Here is a 22536-nt window from a genome sequence, read left to right as displayed (position 1 = left end):
CAAAAGCTTTGTAATATTATGAAGCTATACTGCTCAGAATAGAAATATGGCAAGAGCTTGTGATTTTCTGAATCAACTCTACACAGTATGAAAGAACAACCTAAAAATACCACAGTTTGACTTCCTTGCACAGTTCTGAACCATAGAAGTAAAGAGTAGAAGTGAAAATTCAGTATTAGATAGATACTTTATTGAGCCTGTGAGGGAAATTGCAGAGCCATTATTTGAGACAATCAAGATGACATTGTATATTTTTCCCCATACTAGATGATACTAAATAAATAAAAATTGGTTTGTACAGTATATTGTGATTTTTGGGAAGTCTCCAAAATGTGATAGCTTATATCTAAAGAATGAGATATTGTCAGAAAAGAAGAAGTGTTGCAGAGGTTGTGACTAAAGATGGGGGGAAGGGTAGAGACATCAGCAAGCCACAGCCCAGGCCTGATCAAGCTGGTCAACTACCACTGGAGATGTCACAATGCTATGAGAGACCAGAAAATACCCTGGTAGTCAAAGATGGCATAGAGCTGACAAGTTCACTAAGAAGTTTTTACATTAATATTAACTTGCTTTTAAATTATTATACTGATATTAAACTATCAAAAAACTTTTTTTCTTTTACAATTAAACAACTCCCAAGAGAAATTCAGGAACAGTCGGCACAGAAAGCTTTTTTTGTGTATAGACCGTAAATGAAATGTTTCAAGCTTTATAGGACTCTAATGGCACTTGAAGGGGAAAGCCTGGCTTAGTGTATACGTCTCTGACAGACAGGTTAGGGGTTCAAGTTCCCTCTACGGACATTACAGTTGTACCTATGAGCAAGGTATTTTACCCTCGTTGTGCCAGTACTCCTACCTGTAGCTGTATTCAGTACGTGGGGACCAGCATTGCTAGAAATAACCGTATAGTGGAATAGCTTCCCGTCCAGGGGTATAGTCGTTGACTTTCAAACTATTGAACACCATAGTCAACAGGATGAGCTCTATCCTGATGAACCATTATGCTATGGTATGCCGGCTTACCCACAATGCTATGCCACCACCACCTCCCCACTTCTGTATTCTTGTTTTAACATAGATCCTGATTTTCAGTCAACTGCCTGAGCCACATAAGGAGGCAGACATACCGAGTAGGTATAATGACACACGACACACACACCCGGAGCTCGGAAAACTACTCTTCATTGCAGATCTCTGGAAACAAAAATGATTAAACAGCATTGAAGGGACATGACTACTCCTTTCAAGGTAATGTGGGATTTAGACACAATTCTTTTTAATATGGCACCTTTAACTTTCACAGCTTATGGTTCTGAGGCCACAGGCCAGTTTTCCTGTGACTGAAGATGAAAACTAGCATTTTGAAGGAGCTATATATAAACTAAATTTCTACAGTATATACATTTAGTCATTGCTGAGCAATACTTGAGTGACAATGATGCGTCTTCTAAGTTTGTTGAACTCCCCCATTAAAAGCTAAGAATTCTAGTGAACTAACAAACTCAGCTGAATCTTTTTACTCTTTTTAATGAAGTCAACAAGGGAACACGATCCAAGTATTCAAAATCCTCTGGAGCACTGACAAATAAAAAACGAAAAAAATATTTCTTTAACAAAATTGCGGGATGAGATCCTCAGATCAACTCTTTTTTTAAAAGAATCTTTAATAGAAACATGCATTTAGTATATGAAAATGTCATTCTAAAGTACAGTACTACAGTGCAGATATACAGTAGATCTGTAACTCTATCATATACATCACAGAATCCCATAAGGTTTTCTGCGATAAGTATATAAAGTTAAGCCGCATGCAAATAGATATGTATCCGTCCCTTCAAGAGGCACAGACACTAGACTCTACTGCCTTTTTGTCTGCTGTGTTTTGTGTGATGAAATGTCCTACATGGGCTAACTGTTCTGTCAAGGCTGCTCTTTAGGACACAGTAGGGCTCTGTGTTTAATCCATCTACCCGAGGCCCAAACTATAGCAAAACACTGATCCACCTGCCAAATGCAAATTATAAACCCAGTACTCAGTGTCAGTTGTCCATGATGTAAACACAAGAATCCTCTTGCAAACAAAAAGGTTTCATCAAGTATTGGGCTTGTACTTTGTTTTTGGCTGGTAGGATATTTCTGGGTATTTATTCAATTTCTGGGTTTTAGATAAAGGCAGACTGTCAAACACACAGATTATTACTGCATTTGCATTTTTGGGGCATAGTACTTTCCTCCAAACACTTAATTTTTCTGAATAACCCAATTTGCGTCTTGAAAGCCTTGCTATTTATAATCTGTCTCATAGATTGCTTAACCTTGTTTAATATTAGAAAAGGTGTTTTATGCCTAGCCAGTTTTAAACAAATTAAATTTAAAAGTTATCCTTCCAGAATTAGCTAATAAAGATATACAGATTTCCATCAAATATTTCATGAGATAAGCACTATTAATACAAAACTTTTGATTTGCTGTTAGAAAATTGTTCTTGTAGTTTATCACTTAACTTGAACTTTAAATGACTTAATTTCTAAGTAATGGGATTCAAGTAATGAATAATTCTAAAAAATGAACACTTAATTAAAATGTAGAATATTCTGCTCGATAATGATCTGGTTCATTTATCTTGATATTATTGTACCAGTGTAGCAGAATTCAATTATCAACAATTGGCTTTGGTTAATAATTATATATCATGGAAACTACATTATCACGCATAAAAACATTAATTTTAATCTAATGTAGTTTAATATCTGTAAAGGCACAACAAAATTGTCATAACGTCAGTATGGTGTTGAGGTTATACACACTTTTTGATAAAGTACATTAGTTCCCCCTGCTGGAGATTATTGGATGTCTTTCTTGTGGAATTATGTTTGAAATAAATGACATGATGTTTTTACAGAGATAGGTAAAGTGAGAAATGAGTTAAATAATAAGCTTACTTGACAAGTAGCTTTTCTGGATTTTGAAAGGTTGAGATTGAAACAGCATTCAATGTTCTAAAATATGATTTATGAACTCCTACATACTGTATACCAATTTTCTTCTAAAATCACCTTTTCTATTTTTTGTTGGACTCTCCTTTTTAATGGCTCCAGCTGGAAGTGGAACTTTCTGTGGTTAATTATTTTTTAGCTGGTGGGTTTGAAAGAAAATTAATAAACACAGAATGTAATGTTACATTTCCAGAGAAATGCCTTTTCATGTTTATGCTACTATTTTACAATGAGTCAAGTGAGGGCCAAATATGTACTCAATTTTATTGAGCAAACAGATACAAATATTGAAAAATTCAACATTTCAATTGAAATGATTTCCAATTGATTTTTTTCAACTTGAAACATGAAACATGATAAAAATTGAAACATAATGTTCTATATTTAATAAAATGTTATTATACAGATTTTTTACCTTTCCTATTTACAGTCGAATTGTACATCACACAGGAAAAGGTCTCTACCAATTACCATCAAAACCAATATGAAAGAGAAGGGTGCTCACAACATTTTATAGCACTTTGAAAAACAAGACAATTAAGGTCTTCATCATCCCCTTCCACATGATTTCCAGGTGCCTCCCATTAAAGGAGTCACAAAAATAATGTTCTCCAATCAAACAGTTTGCTAAATTGTTAAGCTTTTTAACCCCACTCTTAACATCACACACAGTTAAGCAAGCCTGTACTTTCAATTAGCAGGCAAACACAAAAAATCTTGGGTCAGTTACAAAATTCCAACAAATAAATTATAAACAGCTGAAGAACATTGTTTAAATATAACTGACTGGCTATTGCAGTGTAATTTCCAGTGTCAGATTATATAGAGTGTCAGCTATACACTTTTGTGTTGGAAATCTTAGTTAAAACTCAACATAATACATTAGAATGACAGAATGTTTTTAAACAGCACACTGGAACATAGATGAAAAAAATTACAGATTTAAAAATTACGTAATAAAGTATGGTAACTTCTGAATGGGAGTTAGAAAAACCACTGTAAATCCATCCGTTTGACTCTCAAGAGACAACGAAACCTGAACTCAGTGCTGTCCTGTACTATGAAAGAGATCAAATAAAGTAAAACCTCTGAAAAATAATCCATTTTTATCTCCATTTTCCTGTTATATTTGTTACTGATATAAGTTGAAGCAACTCATTATCAGGCCTTGGCTTCTGCATCCTGTTCTACGGCCACCTGCCTTAGCGGAATGCCTGCCTTAAAGCCAGTGTCAGCTAAAGCCTTCAGCTGCGTTTCCTAAGCAATCCGAGTTCAGGAAATATGTTCTAGTGCTTAGGAAAACAGCTGGGGTGCACCTGCACAACATTTACAGTGTCTAATCTCTTTCATACATTTCATGGCATATCCATCAAAAGGTACAAAGATTGCAAAAATATTCCAAAAGCGTATCATCACAGTTTCAACTTATGCAGCTGTTCCTTAGACGTATCTTTGTTCAAATTCAGCGAAGGAGGATTTATGTAGACGATTTCGAGTCTGAAAAACCTCCAGATTCAGAAAGCTAACGAGAAGTTTTTATGTTTTTGATACCAGAAATATTTCAGCATGAAATGTATCTTTTTCATATCATGTGTTTCCTCCTCAAAGGTAGTGCTTGATTTGTTTTGAATCTTTTAATCTCACATTTCTTGTGTCATGTATAACAGTGACTTCTAAAATATAAGATGTAAATAACATATAAGGCTATACAGCTTTAAGAGGTCCTGTTCTATCAGAGATACCAACCAATGTAATGACAACAGCCTAATTTGAGAATGGACAAACAAAACCTGATTTCCAACAGACGAGATTGTTTTGCCACTGAACTGTTAAAAACTGAAAAAGATCAACTATTAATTAGTCCTTGCCTTGAACCAATTGCATTTTATATATATATATATTTTTACTAAAAGACCCAAGTATTCAAAATTCTCAATGCTCATTCTTCAGAATGACCACTGAGGACACAAGTAGAAACTATAGTACAATACATGGAAATGTATTTGGAAACTGAGGAAAAAGGCACATCTTTACACAGTGCTGAGGGAGTATGGATCATAATGTTGAAGTTGATACCCTTCTTTCAAGACATGACTGGAAGAGATCCTTGGTCCAACTAGTTATTAATTAAATGCCACAAAAGATGTATGGTTCACATGGTCTTATCTTATTTTTAACCTTCTTATGTTCTTACTAGAAAATTAATGTTGTAGAATACATAGCTCTCCTTGTTCAGGAGAGAAACAGTATTATGCTATAGCATTATTGGGTTTTTGGCAATTTACAGACTCTTACCAAATTATAATGTGTTAAAGATTTAAAACTGAACTAAGCTATATTTGTTTTCCAAAGACAGAGCATAACATCTTCTACAGCAAGCATAATATAAGGACATTATACCCAGAGGAAACTATTGCACATGTTTGATGTCAGAAATTGTAAACCATGAACTGCCGGTGAGAGTGGCTCATTCTGGCATTTACTGTTTAGCACTTTATTTAATTTTTCCAGACATCCAGACCCATGTATTATGAACTCTGTCACCGTCTTAGTTGCTGATGGGCTTTCTTAGCAACAGAAGTTTCCAGCTGAACTATCTGATTGACTCAACTTCTTGAACCAAGAGCAGCTGGTGGGACGTGATACATCATTAGACCCTTCTTTTTCATATACATTTTTATTTGAAGCTTGTCTCCTTTTCCCTAGTACAACATCTGCCTGCAAATAAATTAATAAAAAATGTCTCTGCCGCATTTCACTGACTTAAAAAATGAACACACAGGTGTCCACATGTTTATCAGAGTTGCAGATTTAAATAGCAAAAAGATTGGATGGGTTGAGAACTGATGTTGTGTTACTAAGTGCTAGTCATTTCTAGTCTGTCCCACGAAACTAGACAGAAGAATGTTTGTCAAATGAAAAAGAGGTTCTTGATTGGACCAGGCTGTTTTACAAGCATACAGCACAAACCTGTCTGGAGAAGGATGAAGAATGATCGGAATAAACTTTTATTTATTTGTTACTTTAAATTTTGTTTTGGAAGACAACAGACAAAACCCTGCTTAAGGCATGTCGTAAAAGGTTTGGATTTATTACAGAAAGGAACATCAAACTTTTTTGTACGCAGCCTATAATGAATGTAATACAACAGCAGCCGTAGTACTGTTCTTTGTTGCTTTTCTTGTATGTATCGCAACAGATAGTGAAATGAAAATGCTGTGCAGTGCACCCAGAAAGCTCTGTTGCTAAATAACCTTGAACTTTGTGAATTAGTGTTAAAACTGTTGAATTATGTCCAAAAAATCAATAGAAGCACAACACAGATGCATGAACAGTATATCATTTAAAAGATCATCTTATTATAAAAGCTTTTGAGATGCAAAATCATTTTCAATTATCACATACAAAAGGATAGGTAGATCTCCATTATCAAAATGTCACATACCACAGATACTACATGGTTTCCAAGGAAACTAGACATATTTAGCATTTGAACTAACATACATGTATATTCCCCAAAGGAAAAAAAAACCCCACAAAGGAACCTATTTTGATGTCACTCAATTCTTTTGGTATCTTGGAAAGATTGACAGCTGATATTTAAAGGTGAACATAGCTTAAGCACTGCTTCATGAAAGCCTCATTTTGATGAAAGAATGAACTCAGAATATATAATAGGGGTTATGCCTTCTATTTGCTTCTACAGGCAGCCTGTAGCTATCAGTAAATTATAGATAAAACATTCAGCCTTTTTTTGGTTCATGGATTTGCTGAGTCATGTTATGTTTTCTGCTCTTTTTATAAGGCTGTTTTGGTGCCCTTGAGTCTTCATTCATGTTCCCCATTTCTCCGTAACAATCCGTAAACACACTCTGGATTTCTCCAAATGAAGAATTATTACTAAAGTTCTGCATAGAATTAAATTAAGCAGTATTTTTAGAAAAAATCCTAAAACATGGCATAGAATCTATGTTGAACTGTGTTTGAAGAGTAAATGAACTGAAATATTGCAGGATTTGGATTAGCTGCTTTAAAATGACACAGCATTATTAATGCTAGGTGTCACTGATAAAAAATATAGTAGTGTTTCCCTTAAAACTTGTTTCATATTTATCTCTCAACAATGCATCCACAATAAAACTTACTTTTTGTGATTTATATCTTCTAGAAACATAAATGTTCTAATACTTCAATACATTTTGAATTTAACAATATAAAAGCTCAGGGGCATGCTGTTAATGTTTTTTTCTGAATGTTTAGGTTATAAATAAAGTGCAATTTCTACATACCGTATGAATCATCCAATTCAATAAAATATCAATATCTCTTATTGTCGACACTAGAGGGCAGGATTGATGCATGAATACCCTTCTTATTTTGCAATCAGTAAAATTGCTTTTGCACATGGGTATACACAGAGAAAAAAAATAGAATTTTGGTATGAAAAAACCACATAATATTAAAAAAGGGCAACATTATATATACAGTACACTCCTCATGTGTATGTCTGTAGTCATTTTTTCATACTAAGAAACTGTTTATCATTTAGATTTCCATAATTTCCACAAGCTCCAGTCTGTAAAGACCCATTATTTACTGTAGCTACTTACTGTACATAACCTTAAGCCTACAGTATATACTGTACAGACAGAAGAAAATACTGTGCATAGTAAACATTTGATTTTATAAGTTCAAAGCTAATAAAATATGGAAATCGTATTATAGCTCCTGTCCCATGCCCTTTTGAACTGTTTTATTATGAGTTGTGAGCAAACAACTTACATAAACGATTATAATTCATAAGGTAATGCATGAACATAACAGTCATAACATTTTAACTTCTTTTAGGCATTTAACACCTCTTAAAGGTAGCCAAACTGTTCAATTTGATGTTCAGTTTAATCCACTATTCAGCGTATTTGATCAACGCATACAGACGTGAGAAAACGTTTGTGAACCCTTTGGAATTAATTGTATTCCTGCAGTAACTGCTCCTAAAATGTGATCTCATCATCCTCTCTGTCATAACTATAAACACAATCTGATTAAACAAACATTTGTACGTTTAAATGTTCACTGTCTCTGCTGGAACATGTGTGTGTGTGTGTGTGATATGTGGTGAAACCCCCTTTAGCAGCAATGACTATTTTACCCCATTTCTCTTTGCAGAAATGGTGCAATTAATTTATATTTTTTGGGGTGTCTCACATGAATGGCTTACTTCAGGTCATACCACAGCATTTTTATTGGGTTAAGGTTAGGACTCCGATTTGGCCATTCCAAAATGTGAAAATTCCTCTGTTTAAGATCAGATCACTTTATCAGCCATATACAATTTCTTGTATTAGGAATTTGTCTTTTCACATACCCCAACTTTCTCTCCATGAGACACATAGACAGGGAGAGAAGCTTGGGGTCAGAGTACAGGGTCAGCCATTTATACGACACCCCTGGAGCAGTTGGGGTTAAGGGCCTTGCTCAGGGGCCCAACGGAGCTGGATTCCTCTGCCGGCTGGGGGATACAAACAGGCAAACTTTCAGCCACGGGTGCAGATCTTTAGCCACAGAGCCATTCTGTTGTAGATTTACTCCTGTGTTTAGTATCATTATCATGCTGAAGAACCCAGCTTCAGATCATGGATGGAAACCCTGACATTCTCCTAAAGAATTTACTGATACAAGTTGGAAATCATGGTTTGCTCAGCGATTGCAAACTGTCTGGACCATGAGGCAACAACTCAGCCCCAAATCATGATGCTCACTCCACCACCACCACCACCAAAAAGTTCACTTTTGTCTCATTTGTCCACAGAACACCTGGAGACAGGCGGCACGTTTTGTTGAAGATCAGTGGTTTCCTCTGTGGTACCCTCCCATGCATACCACTCTTGCTCTTGCTTTTCTTATTGTGGATGTAATAATCCCAGTACATTAGCCAGTACAAGAGATGTCTGCAGCTGTCACCCTAGGCCTCTTTGTCATCTCCTTGAGCATTGTATGACTTGCACTTGCAGTAATTTTTGTTAGATGACCATTCCTAGGTAAAGTAGAAATGTTACTGAATTTCTTCCATTTGTACATCTGTCTGACTGTGTGGATTGATGTTTTTAGAAATGCTTTTGTAACACTTACCAGCCTTATGAGCATCCACAGCTCTTCTTCCGAGGGCCTCTGAAACCTCTTTGGATTGGGGTATATTTCCCTTCAACAAATCTGCCTTGTGAAGAGCAGACTCTGTTGCTAACCAAACTTTTTTTTTATAGGGCAGGGCACCTCAGACTCACGCCTAAATGTCACCTCATTGATTGGGACTCCTAACTCCAATTACCCCCTTTAATAGAGTAAAATAGTTTGTACAGTATGTGTTTAATCACATTGTGCTTTTCTATTACGACTTAGATGAAGAACAGATCACACTTGAGGAGCAATTAATGTAGGCATTCAGATAATTCCAAAGGGTTCGCAAACTCACAACATATTAGGAAAAGAACCCATAAAGCCATCTCTGTATAGAAAAGAGAGTAAAACAGTTGTGTTGGTCTGCTAAGTGTGTCTCTATGTAATGCAATGTCATGTATTGAACATAAATGCAATGTTTGCATCAAGCAAATACTTGGATCTCAGTTTTTGTGACATAAATTGAGACTGTATGTATTTAGAAAAGCAGCTTTGATGCGTGCCTTTTTTTCTTGTTTTCTACCTGAAAGTTTAATTTTCCCTGGGATGGCTAATAATAAAAAATAACTAACGGTACTAATGTAAACCTATCCACATCTAATCAACAATTAGTACAGGCAGTTCAAGGTTTGATTTCATGCATACCAATTTCACTGAGGAGCACCAATGGGAAAGAGCAAAGGTACAGAAAAATAAAATGACTACTCATTTGGTTTGTAGTATGTTGTATAACCCAAAAATTACATTTTTAACTATTGATGTCACAGTAGTTAATGTTCTTGTTCCTACACAAAAAAAACCTCAATACAGACACACAATGCTTGTTTTTATTTTATATCACAGTGTTAGGGGCACTATAGAACACTTAAATACATTTAAGGGAAACAATCTACAGTTTGCTATGTACAAGACTACTGATGCATGCCAATATACAAGGTTATAATTGCACATTTATAACTCTGTTCCATATACAGCAAATAGAAATACAATTATTTTCTATAAAAACAACAACATAATAAAAGTTTAAAAATGATGGCATACATCAAAGGCAAATTAACTTTTAGGATAATTTACATTGCTTTCTGAGTACATTGTAAATTCCAAGGTTTACATTGTGTGGGCCTGGCAGCCTAAAAGACCATTATGCACTTGTTTTAGGAGATGTTGCTTTTACAAAAAATGTGGTTCTGAAATCTCACATATCAAGAAATAGTCATGTAACTGATACACAAAGCCTAGGCAGCTTGCAGTATACATTAAGGTTTTTCATTAATCAGAAACAAAATATGTTAGTTTTGGTGTAAATGGAAAACAAAATGTATACCAGTTTATGGTTATACCTCCTAATCTCGAATGATGCTCTGCAAAATCCACTTTAATTTCGATATGTTTGCATATGTAAAATCTGAATTAATTCAACATCTCTTTTCTCCTTGTTCCAGTTTAAGAAGCAACACTGTTAATATTTTATCCCCAGCGTCAAACTACAAAACTTAATCAGACTTATTACTGAGTGACAGATGAGCAATTTTGATTTTGTAAACTCAAATTGCATCTGTGGCACAACACAATCACAATATACTAGTTTATAGATCAAAACAGCTTATTATATGTATTCAAATTCCTCCAAGGAAAAAAAAGTGTTATTCTGTCTCACAGAACTTGATCAATGGATAAAATATAAACTATGAAACCCAATTATTTAATTATTCAAATTAGGAACTTTAGGAATCCACCCATCTCAGCTGTTCCCTCAGCTGAATGAGCTATTTAATAAATCTTAATGATAGTTCAATATTATCCGTTCAATAATAATAATGAATAAGCAGGCTTACTGTTATAAAATATATATTTTGCCTAAAGCTGTTTCTAAACTGCAGTTGACAGAATCAAACAATGCCTATACAGGTATAGAAAGTCTGACAAAATTATAACCCTGCCATATCACCCTGCAACTCACAACTGGCAACCCACTGAAGCTAAGCAGGTGTGAGCCTGGTCAGTACCTGGATGGGAGACCTCCTGGGAAAAACTAAGGTTGCTGCTGGAAGAGGTGTTAGTGGGGCCAGCAGGGGGCGCTCACCCTGTGGTCCACGTGGGTCCTAATGCCCCAGTATAGTGATGGGGACACTATACTGTAAACAGGTGCTGTCCTTCGGATGAGACGGAAAACCGAGGTCCTGACTCTCTGTGGTCGCTAAAAATCCCAGGGTGTTTCTCGAAAAGAGTAGGGGTGTAACCCCGGCGTCCTGGCCAAATTTCCCATTGGCCTTAACCAATCATGGCCTCCTAATAATCCCCATCTATGAATTGGCTTCATTACTCTCTGCTCTCCTCCCCACTAATAGCTGATGTGTGGTGAGCGTTCTGGCGCACTATGGCTGCCGTCGCATCATCCAGGTGGATGCTGCACATTGGTGGTGGTGGAGGGGAGACCCCATTACCTGTAAAGCGCTTTGAGTGGAGTGTCCAGAAAAGCGCTATATAAGTGTAAGCAATTATTATTATAATAACTGGCATAAGGCAGAACTGAGGCCATGTTTGAGCTATGTTTGCAAATTTTCCCACTGAGACAATGCAAGCTGGTCAATCGAATCTATTAAGCTTACTTAACAGGAACCGGGAAAATTAAGATGTTTTAAGAAGCCCCTGTATATGTCCATTAATAAAATACCAACAAGGAAATAAAACAAAATGTACATGTGAAATTGACATACCTGTAGATTCCACACACCACAATGCTTAAATTTAATTGTAGTACAATTTTCTGATTTTCAGACCATTAAATAAAAAAAAGTAAACATTACAGACGTAGCACATAAACAAATCATTCTAAAGTGGGAACGTTAATCCCCACTATCTTCATTAGATGTAAGAAACCAGCTGTATACATGGCACAAACACAGAAGTTAGGTATCTTTCACCTGCATTAAATAACACTAAACAATTTAAAGCGCCTAAAAAACTGTGTGCATAACAAATTTGCAAAAGCAACAAAGTGCAAAGAGTGACACACATATAACAAACAAGTTCTTGTAGCTCAATTACAAAATATTGTTAGATGCTACAGGAAGGAGTTTATATGCTTAACATTTGCAAATGAGGTACCTGAAAGTTAAGGCCTACATTATTATATGTATGCAGATGGCTACAGTGTAAATCCTAGTGCAGTGCATTATTCATGGCATGTCAATGGCTGACTGGATGACTTCCTCACATTTTGATCCAAGAAAGAGAATAAAACCAGAAACATCTCTGCTTAATTATCACTATACCCTTAAACCTTCGTAGTGTTTAAGAGCAGTGCACTTAAAATAATTATAACATTCCTGGGGTAAAAAACAAATAAACAGTATAAACTATTAACCAAATATGTGGGTTTTAAATCTTTCAAAATGTATAAACCTTTATCACAGTTTTCCAATCTAACACAGCCAAAATGTTTGATGGCATACCACATAAGGAATGTTCAGTTCTAACTGTAATTTAAACTGGATTCGAACAAGTCTTTTCATCATATTACACAAGGGTCTGAGGTCTACATTTGTTTTTGCATCCCAGACAAGAGATCCTATAGCATTATAAAGGAGAATGTAGACACAAGTCAGTGCACGGTGAAAAATGGATGATGTAAATACTGGTAAACAAACATTTTTATAAAAAAATAAAGTTTCAATGTTCACAAAACAATTTTACTAAGCTAGAAAACTAACAATGTTGAAGCAGCTTCACTGTAAAAAATGCAACAGTTTCATTAGCAAGTAACATCTCAAGGGACTTTTTATGTTAATGAGAACAATAATAACAAGAGAAGAGTATGTACAGTAAATAACCGATTTAGCAGTTCATTAAAAGGTCTGTAAATGTATTTGGAGATAATTAATTATATAGGTAATTTAATAAAAAATATCACTTTATTAATATAACTGTAAAAATAAAAAGGAAACAATGCATTGGACTGTACAATATTTTCAGTCTGAATACAGCTTTTTCACACACAAAAGCCATAATTTTCACTCACCATGCAAACTGTTAATTTTTTGCTAAGAATCCTCAAAATGACATGTACAGTAGCTCCCATCTCTAAAATTAGATCAAAGATCAGCAAATCACACTGGATGTTATACAGTATACACTGATGGTTTTATATGATCAGCTGGTCTTGGATACGTTTCTTAAACATGTAAAGGTATTCAATAATGCTAAATATCATGTCAATCAATTTCCAAGTCACCTGTGCACTGCCACGTGTACTGATGAATCTACAGTATACTAATAAAGATGCCCCTGATGGGTGCTACATATTCCATTTAAAAAAGTAATTACATTTAAAAAAAAGGTTTCATCTCAGGCACAATTCACTTTAGGCTCTGTTTCTTTGGATTTTTCTAGACTAACAGAAGCCAAGATATTTAACCTGATTAAACTCTAAACTGAAAATATGATCCTTGTCCCTGATATGTAAAATGTCAATTATATGTAAACCTATGCTTTATGAAGTCTAGAAACACAAGAGTTTCCATAATGTCTCCAGTATCAGGCATCAGATATTATTCTGCAAGTCTGTACAAATGTGCATAGATTTTGTGATGAAGCTTAAAGGGCATATTGGAACATGAAGATAAAATACCCAATAGTTCAGGCAAGGTCTGTAAGCATAAATATATGCACATTTATGCTCATTTCACAGGTTTATTTAACCAATATTGGAGGACTGTAGAACATTTACATGAAAATAACTGGTCTCTTACAGACACCAAAGTATTTACAAAATTATATGCAGATCAATAACTGTGAAACATACATGTTAACCATCTTGAGCCAGATTGCTTCCAGCGTTTTATCTATTTACACCTTGGAAACTATGCAGTGGTTTAGGTAAGCCTAAATATTTGATTGGCATAATAATCAGACATGTAAGACATTGATTCAAAAGAGCAACTCCAACTACAATTACCAGAAAAGAAAGGGATTCTGTAAGTATCTTTTGATTAACAGCTTGTGTATTTCCATTTCTTGGTGAATATTTTTACAAACCAATATTCAGAGGACATTCATTTTTTCCCAATCTGTAATTTGACGTCACCTATTATTTTGAACTTCCTCTGAATTTGAAATTGCCAGTGGCAATTTGAGTTACTGTAGCTCAACATCACTGCCATAGTCTTGACACAAGCAGTGGGATAAGTGAGGAACATACAAGCCTTCACCTAGTGCACATCAGACCATGCCTTTGAAACTGTAACAGGAGTGCACAAAACAGAAAGTGTTGGTGGAACACATTACCCAGCAATGTTTTTCAAGCTAATATGCAGGCTTACTTCAAGAAACACCTGGTCGACATATTCAGATCACTTAGCTTCTAAAAATCAAACGAGTTACATGGCCTATTTCAGTCTGCAAAAGTTCTTAGGCTCTCCAACATTTGTGTCAAGGAGCAGGAGCCATTTGTGTCTTATTCTTATTGTGAGTCCCAGTGTAAGGCAGTTAGCATCAAATTAAGGAACTAACAGCTCTTCTTGACAGCAGTGTAAGTTCACACACAGCAAAACACACTGTGTGTGGACCCTGCTACATGGCATGTCTAGGAATCCTGTTCAAATCCTATGACGCACAAGGTTCCGCAATGTCAGCTGTGTCACCTGGCGTGCTGCGTTCTGCTACTCCTCGGCCACAGAGCTTCTCACACAGCTTCTCATTGCACAGCCTAGACTGAAACTTGCGATCTATAAAACAGAGCTCTAAATTAGTTCTATTTCCAGTACTGCCTTTTCTCCCAAAAAATATATATATACAGAAATAACTCCATTGGCGCAAGCTCAAATCCTAAGAGGTCATGACGATGTACACCAGTCCATCACAGGGCAGATACAGATACAAACATGCACACACTCACACCAGGGCCAATTTTCCCTGAAGCCATTTAATCTGTCAGCATGTCTTAGAAGTGTAGAATTTAACCCAGGCTCCAGCACAGAAATGCTTGCCAGTGTTCCACTGTGCCACTCCCTTGAAGTGACATACACTTCAAAATGCACTAGAAAATCAACCATGAAGAGGAAAGTATAGCTTTAAAGGTGCACTGAGACATGCAGAATCTCCATTACATATCTAAAATGTCAAAATCCAGAATATTTTTTTTAAACCAGCAAGATTTAAGCTACAAGGCTATATTCAAACTACAAACCAACACATTGGCTGTTTAAAACACTCGTAAGGTGTTTCTATTTGTAGGATATAGGAGTCTTGAACAATTCTCCTTCAAGACTCAGCTGCAGTCATCTTATTGAAACTCAGAAAAACAGTTACAAATGAGAACGGTTAAGTGATCCAAGATCTCTTCAAGCAATTTCGGGACGGAAGCTAAGGTTCAACAATAACTCCAAACAACTGATTTGCAATCAAATCATCAATCATATTAAGATGGTAAAAGTGTTTATGCACTTTTATGCATCCTCTATCCCTGCTTCCATTTTAATTTTGTTCTTCAGTGGTCTTTTGCAACATCAGTATACACAAACAGTATCACTGCACAGCATTTCAGTATATACTGTATATAAGAAGAATATGTTTGTCCTTACATGGGGTAGTGGCTTCAGTATTTGCCAAACAAGTTTCCATGAGCTAAAGACTAAATTAAATATTGATAAATACATCTAAATAAATGACTGTCATGATCCAGGAGAGCTGTAGCCATGGACATTTTACACAGTAGGTGAGCGAAAGTCTCCGTTGGCTAAGACCTAGAAACGAAGGTCATTTAGATCAGATTTGATACAGCAAGTCACTAGAATCTGAGGTGGGAAGGAGCAAGATTCCGCTGTTGCTTTTTCTATCAAGTATCTTATAACCTGTTCAAAGGTATACGCATAGTTTTGCATAGAATTTATGCCAACAAATTTAACTGAATTAATTCTGAATTGCATCTATTGTTAATTTTATCTTCGACTTGGTCCCAATATGCCATTTAACATAGTATACAGTAACACGAACAGTCATTTTAGTTTAGAAATGTTTTTGGGAAAAAAATCTAAGAATTCTTACTTTTTTACAACCCGTGTCTAAATTAACCCACACAGAATTAGATGGTATTTTTATAACAGCACACAAACCACCTTACAAAATGATTTATTTAGCTGTCTCCAATTAAAGAGTAATTTTCAGCAGTCAAATATCAAATGATACGATTCCAAACTTTTTTTAAAATAAAACTTCACCATTAAAAGCAAGATGGACCACTCTGTGTAAAGTGGTAATTATTCTGTGAAACTGAAGAGGGTAAAAAAAGGAATTTATTTGAATAGCCAAATACACTGGTATAACCATTCAAAATTCTTCCCTATTCTGAGATGACTTCAGTTATGTTTCTCATGTGTTTTTTGTTTTTCAAATAAGGACCCTAGTAAACAGTTCTGTACATTTAATTCCAACACAAATTACTGAGTTCAATGGCAAATATATCTGCAGGAAATTAAAAAGTAGGAAGTTATTTACAACAATTGTCAGAGAACCCTGTGTCAGAGAACTGTCATAAATTCTACATCGTGTATCTGAAGATGAGATGAACCGTGATGAGGGGTTTGTGTGTGTAGGTGGTACACCAAGGTGTTGCACTGTTGCTTCATAGTCACCAATATTCCCTATGCTTTGTTCTCCAGTGCAAATCCGCTCTTCGCTAATGGCTTAGAAACCTCCATGGCAATTTGGTGGTGTGCATTTTCCCTTTCCTCTGAGGGATTTATTCAATGCCTTCAGAATGAAACTGTATTTTAAATGCTATTAATGCTATCAATGAAAACAACAAATCTTATTTCTCTATGTGAAATTCTATCAAAATAAATTGTACAAAATAGTGGTCGCAGAAAAACACTGAAGCAGTTATTTTGGAAGTAGTTCATTTGAACTTTAGAAAAAACACAATGTGTTGGCCAGAATTACCGACGGGTTAGGTTTCACAGAGAGTTGACTCTTGGTTTTGCTCATGGAATTTGTAATGCGTTATTGAAAAGGCAGTGAACACCAGCAGGCATCAAGCAGACTAAGCATAATAATTAAAACTGAAAAAGACACTAAACCACATCCTCAGAGTAAAGGGTTAAGAGTGTTCAAGCAACAAAATTCCCAAATTTGTGAATAGCGCTGGTGAAGGGAATAAAACGGCTTGCATATCAATGAACAGTGTAGCTTGCTTTCTGTATAGATGTAGTGTTGTTTTGATGGGTTAGATCACAGACCAAGATTCAGAAATTCTAGGCTTTACATGAAAAAATATGACATTTGAACACAATACAACATGACAGAATGCCCAGAAATCTATTTAATTGAACAGCAATGGCATCGTGTTGAAAAAGATGAAATTGTTTTGCACCCCCTCAGCTTGAAAACAACTAGCTATCTGTGCTTCTCTTGCAACAGGCATTGCCTCATCTGAAGGGCCACGGCCATAGTACCGGCCTTGCAGACCACAGCGCAGATGCATGGCCTCGGTGTGGCCCTGCCTTCACACCGACTCCCTCAGCGTGGGGGGGTGGGGAGGGGGGTGTCTATGACAGCTCCGTGGTCTCCCAAGACTCAGGGCGCCAGAACAACACTGAAAAGCAGGATGGTTCAGATAAACCCAGGACAGTGCCGTTGAATTAGAAAGAAAGCGCTCTGAACACAAAAAAAAATAATTGATTTACTGCCGTCTGGCACTCTCTTAAGTAGGCAGTGGGTCATCGTCTCCTTTGCTGCATTTACATTTGCAGCAGAGGACGAATGGCGTGGCAAGGAGTAGGAATGGAGAAGCCACCAACAGGAGCAGGCCAAAGCCTGCAAAGATTCCCACAACCTGGGGGGAAAGGGGAGATGATTAGGGTTCTTTTTTATATACATTCACACAACAAAACACTGTGCTCAGTGCTGCATGCGTAACTCAGTCACAAAGCACATCACAGGTCCATTTCTAGGACAGTCATAAGTGTAATGAACTACTCTGAAATCCTCAGTTATAACTATCACTAGATTTTGCATGGGTAGGTAAAACAGATGCAAAACAAACACTCTGAAGACTAATTCTAAATTATATACATGAGTGGAATTGTTGACAAATAAGCAGATTTGAGTCTTAAATGTTTATTTAGCTCACTTCTGTACAATCCTTTAGAGTACTCGTCGGCTTCACAATTCACAAAGGACGCTGCTGTATAGAAACGTACTGCAAGTGATCTACTGTACTTTGCCTCATTTAAATCCAAAAACGATTCTGACAAACATTTAACTTCCAGCAGATGGCACTGGTTAGTCACAGAACCAAAAGAGCCCTGTTCCTGGATAGTGAACTGACAGACCTAGTCTGGAATTTGAGTTGTCATGTTAAGGATGCATCTTCCGAATATTTTCAGTTATTTTGTTCATCTCTTTTTGCAGTTTTTTTTTTGTTTACAAAAAAGTATATATTTTGATCTATCGGCAGCTTTATTTACAACCCGCTGGGGTTACTGGGAGACACAACACCTACCTACTGTACATATAAATATTTTTGGTGTAACAATACACAATCAAACATGCTCCATAGGTGATCAAGGTGGTCAGTTGGTCAGTTTCATGAGATTAATGAAGCAAAATCTACACACCAAACTAATTTTCCCTGAATTGGAAATATATGTGAAACGAATAACGGATAAGAATAATATAATTTAAAGAAAGGTGGCGAAGTGGTTATGATTGCTGCCTTGCAGTGCTGGGGCCCCGGGTCTAATTTCGGAGCTGGGGTGCCCTCTGTGTGGAGTTTGTCTGCTCTTCTCATGTTTGCTTAAGTTTTCTCTTGGTGCTCTGGTTTTCTCCCACAGTCCAAAGACATACTAGTAAGTGAATAGGTTTCTGGGAAACATGGAATTGGTATGAGTGAGTGCACGTCTGTTTGTGTGGACTGGAGTATCATCTGGATTGCATCCTGCCTTGTGCCCATTACTTGCTAGGATAGGATCTGGCTCCCCTTCAACTCTGGATTGGAGTAGGAAGTTGGAAAATGAAAAAAAAATACTGGACACCAGATCTTAACTTTCAGAACAAGGTAGTTGGGATTAACACTAGACCACAGACGTCATCACTAACTGGAAGGGATAAAAGAGCACTCTAACATAGATCTTTAATTATTCATTCAAAGACAGAAATGTGCTGCATACTGCAAGTGATAGAGAAGCCACTTAGTGTCAGCAGCAATAATGCTGAAGAAACACAAAACCTAAAAAGATGTCTTATATGACTCATCCTGTCCCACTGGGAAACCAATGTTTCACCATTAGTGGAGTTCTCCAAAGATTCCATTAAATCTGACAAAAATATATTAGAATACACCGGGACGAGAAATTATTGTTCAATTCAAATCGTTCAAATTGTGAAGCACCAGGTTTATCCAGTATTTAGCTTAGACTATCTAAAGTGGACATTAATGGTGTTTATTGGATAGAGTTAATAAAGTCCTATGAACAGCTGCTTGAGAGTGCAGTGTTAAGGCCATGCACAGGGTCCTGGCAGGATATATAATGCAAAATATGTTTTCCATCCACCCATTTTCTAATCACTTCTTCCAATTCAGGGTCACAGCGGAGCTGGAGCCTATCCCAGCAAGGTACAGACGCAAGTACAGTAAGTACACCCCAGGTGGGATGCTGATCCATTACAAGGCAGACACAAACACTCACACCAGGGCCTATTTTACCAGAAGCCATTTAACCTACCAGTATGTCTTTGGACTGTGGGAGAATATACAAACAGCACCCAACATCTGGAATTGAACCCAGGGCCCCAGTACTGTGAAGCAGCAATGCTAAAAACTGTGCCACCATGCAGCCCTGTTTTTATCAGTGCCTTCATTTTGTTTTGTTTTTTGTGTAAATCAACAGTCTGCACCTAAAACTCAGAACTAAACTCCTGAGATGACTCATTTAGAACATATTCTGAGAAATGCACATATTTTTGGATAGCCAACTTTCTCAAGGGGAATATTAATTCAAGCATTTTCTGGTCGGAAAACGTCTGCATTGTTGGCATTTAGTTTTATTAGTTTTATTTTCCTTCACATTTTATACAGAGGACCCCCCCCTCATCCGAGTCAATCTCACCCTTTTATTATGGGTGCTTTTGTTATTTTAAATGGTAGAATATGTTTTCTGTGGAGTGTGGTCTAATTGATAAAAATTTAACGGCAAAATAAATATCCATCAGTATACTCTACATCTGGTGCATAATGTTAAAATAAGAAAGGTTACAAACTCAAGGAGGCCATTTGGCCTATCTGGGCCCTTTGGCAGTTAGTAGGTAATTGAACCAAATTATTTCATCGTGTTACCTGAAGGAAACCAGGGTATGATTTTCAAGGATATTGGTGCATAGCTTGCTCCATACTCCCACAACACTCTGGGTGGAGCGTCTCCCATTCACAATTTAAATGTCCTTCCACACACTTGGTTTGTGTTCACTGTTCATTTTGAAGAGATCCACTGGATTGAATCTGCCAGTGCCTTTGAGAATGTTGTAGTTCACTCAAAAACAAGTTTGTGATGTTGTCTGAACATCCTTTTTAATTATGCTTATGCTTGAATTGTGTAAGCAAATGGATTTGCTCCAATAAATACACTGCAATTAGTTTCTAATTGTATAATTAACCACCATTCCAATGGGGATCACCTAATGATTGCTGAGATTAGTGGTGTGGCATGACTAAATCTCATGAGTAAAAACTGGGAAGAGATTAAAATAAATCCTCAAGATGTTCATTACATAACATGTTTTATTTTTTATCAGCCAATGCTAACCATCACAAGCTTACCTAGACTACTACAATGGTTATGAAGTTATTCTTAACTAACACTCCATTGTCTGAAACTATAACGATCAATATACTCAATAATGCAGTATGCTTTTGTGGATAGAAACTGCAATTCTGCTTATAATGTAACAGCCAAATTTTCTCTTGCAAAACTATCCTAACATTAATGATCGTTTTTGCTTTTTACAACATTAACGGACAGCTGGTTAACTCGTCCTTAACACAGACAGGACCACTAACTTCGATCAAGATGTAAGAATTTGAAAGTCAAGAGCAAAAAGAAAACTTCCACTGCATGAAAGTGTTATAATGTTAACAAAGCAAAGCACTTCAAACCCATTTGAAATAATTAAGCAATTTATGCACCTACTTGCGTTCTGTGCCAGATTACGGATGCTCTGGAGTGGCCAAGTTTGTTACGGCAAGGTCCTTTGTCATAATGTATCAAAAGGAAGTCATCCTGCAGTGCAAAAAGCTCCATTAATACTAAATCTGATTTGTAGCCTATAGGACAGACAAATAGGAACAAGACCAAAAAGGAATGTCTGATGACAGTCAACGGGTTGCCTTACACAATTCTATAAAAGGAATACTAAATACTCTATAATATGTATAATTTACATATTTAAGTATTAAAGCAAAATTTCTTTGGTTGAATTGGGAACATTTAGTGTTCACAGCCCAATAAAGTGTGACTGAACACATCTTATGTTCATCGAACATTTGTGTGTTTCAGGGTGAACGCAAAGTACCTTAAAAATGCAAGAGGACTTCCATCACCCAGCATCTCAACATGTGCTTTGCAGTTTGTGGAGACATTTATACTCACATCCAGAGATTCAAGACAGTACCAGCAGAAAGCATGTTTGCAGTTTTTGCACATCATCTGGGCACAGCCTTCATCCCGTTCAATGTAGACTTTACATTTTGGACACCTCTTGATAGGTGCATCATCTTCATCATTCTTGTAGAAGGAACTGAAAGATGAACCCATGAAGAAACAAAAGTAAAAACCCACCTCACTAATGCTGGGAAGTTTGATGCAATGTTTTGGAGAAAAAAAACAACATTTGCTCGATTTGGCGAACGTTTGTTGAAAGCTACCGGGCTGTATGTAGGAATTCACTGAGTTAAAGCTAGTTTTACCTGTTAAGAAGTACTACAGCACAGGACTGATGGGCCTGCACTAATATGGACTGTTGTCTCAACTCTACACAATTGGTGAAAATTCTCATATGGTCATAATTTATGTAACTATCAATAAGCAACAAATTATCATTTTGAGAAGGCTTCAGAGGTCCTGGTTCAAAACTTTTTTACTGTCGTCATGGATCAGAAGAAAGACCTGTTTGATGTATCTACTGATAATCTCTTGGATTCCTTTGAAAAGATAAGAGGGTATAATTTTTTGAACTAATCAAAACTGTGTTGAAACAATTCTGTGCTACTTATGTGATACTTATACGATTTGAATATATATATATTTTTAACTGCTTTTTAACTTGACTACATATAGAGAGCAGTTAGCCCAGGAAGACAGGCTTGG

At 36.4% G+C, this 22536-nt stretch overlaps 1 protein-coding gene across 1 annotated transcript in view; it reads right to left on the bottom strand.

The window, feature by feature from the left end:
• Window positions 1–13073: 13073 nt before the first annotated feature.
• LOC148675324 (putative E3 ubiquitin-protein ligase RNF144A-A) overlaps window positions 13074–22536 on the bottom strand; it is a 65313-nt gene continuing 55850 nt past the window's right edge. The window contains exons 6-8 of the mRNA XM_088626553.1: window positions 21820–21967; window positions 21361–21450; window positions 13074–18008 (exon numbers count right to left, since the gene is read on the bottom strand). Coding sequence (XP_088482679.1) covers window positions 17877–18008; window positions 21361–21450; window positions 21820–21967 — 370 coding nt within the window. The 3' untranslated portion in view covers window positions 13074–17876. The remainder of the gene's footprint in view (window positions 18009–21360; window positions 21451–21819; window positions 21968–22536) is intronic.

Source organism: Lepisosteus platostomus, chromosome 3 (genome assembly GCF_059453375.1).
Source record: "Lepisosteus platostomus isolate fLepPlt1 chromosome 3, fLepPlt1.hap1, whole genome shotgun sequence".
Lineage (NCBI taxonomy): Eukaryota > Metazoa > Chordata > Actinopteri > Semionotiformes > Lepisosteidae > Lepisosteus > Lepisosteus platostomus.
The sequence above is the reverse complement of the archived record's forward strand: the minus strand, read 5'-3'. Positions and strand labels throughout refer to the sequence as shown.